Source organism: Eleutherodactylus coqui, chromosome 1 (genome assembly GCF_035609145.1).
Source record: "Eleutherodactylus coqui strain aEleCoq1 chromosome 1, aEleCoq1.hap1, whole genome shotgun sequence".
NCBI classification, from domain to species: Eukaryota; Metazoa; Chordata; class Amphibia; order Anura; family Eleutherodactylidae; genus Eleutherodactylus; species Eleutherodactylus coqui.
The window spans coordinates 159,712,361-159,719,229 of record NC_089837.1 but is presented as its reverse complement, the minus strand read 5'-3'; the positions used below and the strand labels follow the sequence as shown (position 1 = coordinate 159,719,229).

The 6,869-nt window shown below is 41.5% G+C and overlaps 1 protein-coding gene across 1 annotated transcript in view; it reads right to left on the bottom strand.

Annotated features, from left to right (window-relative positions):
• Positions 1–523: 523 nt before the first annotated feature.
• Positions 524–6,869, bottom strand: part of LOC136631165 (fibrillin-3-like) — a 35,165-nt gene continuing 28,819 nt past the window's right edge. Inside the window, exons 9-11 of the mRNA XM_066605567.1 lie at positions 3,238–3,363; positions 1,805–1,892; positions 524–581 (exon numbers count right to left, since the gene is read on the bottom strand). Coding sequence (XP_066461664.1) covers positions 524–581; positions 1,805–1,892; positions 3,238–3,363 — 272 coding nt within the window. The remainder of the gene's footprint in view (positions 582–1,804; positions 1,893–3,237; positions 3,364–6,869) is intronic.

Here is a 6,869-nt window from a genome sequence, read left to right as displayed (position 1 = left end):
CCGGTGATTTTTATGGCCCTGTAGAATAAAGCCCAGACACCCAGGATGTGAAAACACGTATGGGTGGTCACTAAGGGGTTAAGATAAATGAAGAAATATCTAAAGTGATGATGCTTAAATGACCAGTGCTTACCAGTACATTCATGCATGCCATCTCCTTCAAATCCAGGCATACACTGGCAGGAGTAGTTTCCAGGTAGGTTAGTGCAAGTGGCATTTGCAGCACATGGACTTGTTTCATTAGTACATTCATCAATGTCTAAAGACATAAAATGACATGAGTAAATTATATTTGAATGCTAATGATATAAAATGGTTCAGCATGGTATTCTCTATTCTTTTTGCTGCATACTTTGATGTTGTGTTTTTGCCAGTAATACGAAAAAAGTTTGGTACTGTGTTAGCCAGTAGAGCAAAGCATGATTGTTCTCAGCAAGAGAAACCAAGTAATCTTGTAGATATGATACCTTTTAATGGATAACAAAAATACATGATGTTAATGCGAGCTTTCAGACTTTTACTCTCAGTCCTTTATCAAGGCATAATGAAAGAGAAACCAAGTAATCTTGTAGATATGATACCTACAAAAATGAGGATAACAGTAAATACTTAATTAGTCCAGTGATAAGGGATGTGAAAGTTTTATGGTCTCTAAACTGATGTTAGGAGTCACCCCTTACCTCTTTATTGTTAGATAAACACCAGAAAGGGATGCATATAAGTGCTATTAATCACAATATGTCTGTGCCTCCTTTTCCTGTTCTGGAATTCATTCAAGAGCAAATTAAGCACACCTTGTTTGTGCCCTCCTATGTGAGCATGTGTATATGTTTTTATATAACTACGTCTTTAGATCTGTTCCATTATGCCTGAGGAAGAACCCTTAGTAGGTTTGAAAGCTCGCATTAACATCATGTATTTTTGTTAGTCATTAAAAGGTATCATATTTACAAGATTACTTGGTTTCTCTTACTGAGAACAATCAATGCTTTGGCATATTTTGCAAATATATTTTACTTGACTCAGAATAGGTAATTAATAGTTGATCGTCGGGGATCCCGAGCAGTGGAGCTGTCAGTGCAGCCGACCCAGATGTCCATTTTGGTTTTTTGGAGACGGGAGTGTTATAGAATTCATAAAATCAATGGGAGCGATGCCTTCTATTACACTCCTGGCTCGGACCGCAATGATTTCAATGGGAACAATGATTTCTATTACATAACCAACTCCAATCGAAATTTGCAATTGGATGTATCATTTTCAAGTATACTGTATTACTTCATGTAGCATATTGGTTTTTATTTTGTATCTAGAAAGCTGATAAGTTACTACATAAAACATTATTTTAAAAAAATAGACCGTACCATCACATTTAGGCCTCCTGCACGCTGCAGAGACGGATTCTGCATGCAGAACTTGGCTCTGCCAGCAACGGCGTCCGCGCGTACCTGGTCTGTCGCCAGGAAATTTATACTGCAGATGGACCCGGGTGCTCGCTGTCACGTATGTACAGTGCAGATTTATTTTTCCCCGCGACGACGTGTAATCTGCGACCTGTCCGCAATTTTCATTGGAAGCAGTCAGTGCGGAATCCACACAAAAATAGACCATGCTGCGCTTTTTCCTCCGCTTGTGGAAACTGCAATTGGTTTCCGCAAGTGTGGAGGAAGAATCGATTTCCCAAATCGTGCTATGGGCGCTATTCGCTGGGGAGCCGCGGTGCGGACGCCTGCCGCAGATTCCGCAGCAAACATCCGTTTGTGGCCAGAAGCCCCTAGAGGTGCTCTGCTCATTCACTTTATACCCTTTGCTGCAACTGCAAATGTGTCCACCAAGGAAACTGGTGCAGATATGTTCATAATATGTTGTATTTAACTTGCACTCATCAATAACTATAAAAGAGATATGAATTCGATAAACATCATTACATTCACAGCATTAGGTAGACTGATGCTCCGTAACTTGTCATTACTTTTCTGTTCAGAATTTATAAGGAAATATCTCTTTATGTAAAATATAAATTAAAATATATTAACCCTCTCACCAGTCACATTAAAAATTGGGATATCCCCTTCGAAAATGTAATTGTGTATGGACTGCAGGTATATCTGCAGCTATAAAGCACAATGGGCTCTATGTCGTGGATATCTGCAGTAAAACAGAACATGCTGTGTTCTATTTTCTGCGAGTGGATTACGTACTATAATTCGGACCCACTAATGTGAGCAGAATTGTTTATTTCAATGCATTTGATTGATCCGTGGATCAAGCGTTTGCAGAATCCGCAATTGCTGGCTAAGGTAGACCTTTTAATACCAGTAGATAACAGCAATCACATGACTGGGGACCGCTCAACGAGGCCTCCAGTCACTGCTCCAGGCTCTCAGCTAGCTTTGGTAGCCAGGAGCTAGAAGATCCTAAAGTTTTCGGGGCCCTCTACAGCTTCTTCGCATGTGTCCGTCACTTTGCCGGTGGGTGCATAAGGAGTTGCCAGGGAATGCCCGTGGGGGATGATTCCGTCAGGGTTCAAATGCAGAGGCCTTAGGGCTCCTGCACACTTGTGTTTTTCTTGCGCATTTTTTTCATGCGAAATTGCAGCGTTTTTTTCACGCGATTGTCAATGGGACTTTCTAATGTTAAAAACGCATCACAAGTTGGTGCTTTGCAATTTTTGTGAGATGCTTTTTTAACATTAGAAAATCCCTTTGACAATCACGTGAAAAACATGCAGCGATATCACGTGAAAAAAATGTGCAAGAAAAACGCAAGTGTGCAGAAGCCCTTAGGAAAGTAATTTCACCTCCCCTTATGGATCCGATCCTTGAGTTGAGGTGAAACTACCTTTTTTTTTTTTACAATATCTCCCATGAAATCTCCAGACTGTTGGCTACCTTTGGTAGCCAGGAGCAGGGAGGCTTTAAATTTCCTGGGCAATCCTCGGATTCTGTGCTTGCGTCCGCCATTTTGCCGATGAGCGCATGTGCAGAAGCTGGGGAAAGGTCCATGGATAAAGATCCCGTCAGGCAACAAATCCAGGGGTCTTAGGTAAGCAGTTTCATCTCTCCTCACAGCCCCTGATTACAGCTCCAGGCTCTTACTACCGGCGGTGTGTTTTTATGGCACTGTATAATAAAGCCCAGACACCCAGGATGTGAAAACACGTATGGGTGGTCCCTAAGGGGTTAAGGTAAATGAAGAAATATCTAAAGTGATGATGCTTAAGTCACCAGCGCTTACCAGTACATTCATGCATGCCATCTCCTTCAAATCCAGGCATACACTGGCAGGAGTAGTTTCCAGGTAGGTTAGTGCAAGTGGCATTTGCAGCACATGGACTTGTTTTATTAGTACATTCATCAATATCTAAAGACATAAAATGAACATGAGTAAATTATATTTGAATGCTAATGATATAAAATGGTTCAGCATGGTATACTCCATTCTTTTTGCTGCATACTTTGATGTTGTGTTTTTGCCAGTAATACGGTAGTACCGTGTTAGCCAGTAGAGCAAAGTGTGATTGTTCTCAATAAGAGAAACCAAGTATTCTTGGAGATAGGATACTTACAAACATGAGCATAACAGTAAATACTTAACGCCTTAGTAACGGAGCCAAATTTTGGAAATCTGACATATGTCACTTTAACATTGAACAACTCCGTAAAGTTTTTGCATATCCAAGTGATTCTGAAACAGTTTTTTCGCCACATGTTGTACTTCATTTAGGTGGTAAGAATAGTGCGATAGAATTTGTGTATATTTATTGGGAAAATTTTCAATTGCAAAATCTCAAATACAGTGGTACCTCGGCTTGCGAGCTTCTTAACTTGCGAGCTCTGATTTAAGAGCAAAAACTGGGGTTACGAGCCTGCTCGCAAGTCAAGAAGTTCGCAAGCCAAGGCTCGGGGGGTTGAGTACTCACCTACTGCCAGCGTTTCGCTCCTTACGATTGTCTGCGGCACTGCTGCAGGCTGCCGCGTCCTCCTCCACACTGACAGAGCATTTTTTCCTGGAAGTGGGGCTTGAATACCCCGCCTCCAGCAAGCTAATGCTCTAATAGGTTAATCCAGCGCTGCGACAGCCATTGAAAACTGGCGCTGGATTAACCAATCACAGCCATTCAATGATATCATTGGACACATAGCTTGGCCGATAATGGAGGGAACACCCGTTGGATTTCAGGGCACAACTAAATAAATTCCAGGCCCCCAGACTCCCTAAAAATAATTCCCCCCTCGGCACCCTTTTTGGCATTCCCAAATCTTAGATAAAAGTGATAATGTAAACTGCGTGGTATGTCTGAAGACAGGGGTAATTGCGGAGGCCCAATTGGCAAGGGCATATGGGGCAATAAAACCAGGTAACCCTCCTCCTCTAATGCTTTTTGGGGAGTATTTCTTGACCTCAGTGGCAAAGATGGGGTGTATAAAATGTGGTGCTCTGTGAGGCTTCGTAAGCTTGCAGAGGTGTGGTGGTCTCACACAGAAGGTGCTCAACAAGCTGCTCCTGGAACTGCAGGAAGGCGAGTGTTCCCAGGGAAATTCTTATAAATTATGTATTACAAGTAGCGGTCTGAATAATGCCGAGTTCACACAGCCACATGTGGAATCCGCTTGCGGAGGTCTGCAGCGGATCCTAGCTGTGAGCCCAGCCATGGCCCTGCGTGCGGTCGCATAATGTATTGTGTATAACTGTGTACTGACAGGCGGTCATGCGCAGTACACCTTTTTTGGTTTGTATTTCCCTTTCCGTCACTTAACGTATTGTGGGTACCCGCAGCCTGTACACAATCTCCTAGCTCCCGGCTACCTTCAGGAGCCGGGAGCTAGGAGATTTTTAAATCTTTCGGGTGATCCAGGCTTCTGCGTGTGCATGTGACGTCATACATCTGGTGCGCCTGTACAGAAGAGCGGCGTCAGGTCCTGGCGGACTCGATTGCCGCGGGACATCACAGGGGATGGTGGTGAGGACGTTCGGCAGCCCCAATGGATCCGATCAATGAGGACAGATGAATCTTTACCTTTGTTCAACTTTTTATTTACTTTAATGCTATTGGCAATCCCTGCGGTGCACCATTACAGATACATGTTGTCGACTACCTTTGGTAACCGACAGCGTGCAGCTATCATGTCCACAGCTCACGGGGCTTTAATCCTCAGGGGATGCATGTTTTTATGACCCTGAGGATTAAATCCCTCTTAGGCAGGACATAGAAAGGCAATGGGGCCGTCACTAAGGGGTTAATTATTCCAGTGACAAGGGATGTGAAAGTTTTATAGTCTCTGAAGTGATGTTAGGGGGTCACCCCTTACCTCTTTACTGTTATATGCATCCCTTTCTGATATTTATATAAGTGATATTAACCACAACATGTCTGTGCCTTCTTATTCTGTTCTGGAATACATTTCAAGTGCAAGTTAAGCACAACATGTTTGTGGCCTCCCATGTGATCATGTGTATGTTTTTATATAAATACGTCTTTAGATCTGTTCCATTATGCCTGAGGAAGAACCCTAAGTAGGTTCAAAAGCTCGCTATAACATCATGTATTTTTGTTAGCCATTAAAATATATCATATCTACAAGATTACTTGGTTTCTCTTCCTGAGAGCAATAACATTTTGCCAGTAATGACATTTTGAAAATGTATTTTACTAGACTTTGAATAGGTAATTAATAGTTGATCGTCGAGGATCCCGAGCAATGGAGCTGTCAGTGCAGCCGACCCGGATGTCCATTTTGGTTTTGAAGCTTGGACTGTTCTAGAATTCATTACTTCTATTAAAATCAATGGGAGCGATGCCTTTTATTACACTCCTGGCTCAGACTGCAATGATTTCAATGGGAACAACGAATTCTATTCCACTTCCATCTCCTACCCAGATTTGCAACTGGATGTATAATTTTTAAGTATACTCTATTATTTCATGTAGAATATTGGTTTTTAATTTGTATATGGAAAGCTGATAAGTTACTACATAATACATTAGTAATTCATTAATTTAAAAAAATAGACCGTACCATCACATTTAGAGCTGTTCTGTTCATTCACTTTGTAGCCATCGTTGCAACTGCAAATATGTCCCCCCGGGAAACTGGTGCAGATATGTTCACAATATGTTGTATTTAAATTGCATTCATCAATAACTATAAAAACAGATATGAACTCGATAAACATCATTACACTAACAGCATTAGGTAGACTGATGCTCCTAAACGTGTCATTACTTTGCTGTTCAGAATTAATAAGGAAATATCTTTTTATGTATAATGTAAATGAAAATATATTAACCCCCCCCCCCCTCCCACCAGTCACATTAAAAATTGGGAAATCCTTCCAAAAATGTCACCTTTTTATTAAAGATTTTGAATTTATGTCTCATGTAAATATATTTGAGGCAGAACTCAGTCAACTTAGGTACTTTTTTAACTGCTTAGTGACATAACTAATTTTAGTCTTAAAGGGGTTGTACCAGAATTTCAAGTTATCCCCTATGCAAAATAAGTTTGATATTCCAGTACTGAATTTACATTAGGAGAGTATAACCTGCCCCAAAATATTCTACTTGAAGATTCTGATCAATTTATGTATACCTGTGAACCAGAGCAGACAGCAGATTTAGATCCAGAGCACTGAGTACATCCTTGTATTACACAGCCTGTTGATGTCACCTGTGGCTGCTGCAGCCGAAGTAAACACCTGATCTTACTTAGGTCTCATTCAGACAGCCATACTGAGAGTTGCGCCCTAAGAATCTTGTGTGCAACTTGTATTGCACGTCAAACAAATGCCAGTCCATGTGTTTTTGATCTGTGGGGACAGTGCACATTGCATGTGGTTTTCTCGTTCATGATACAGACCAGAATGGG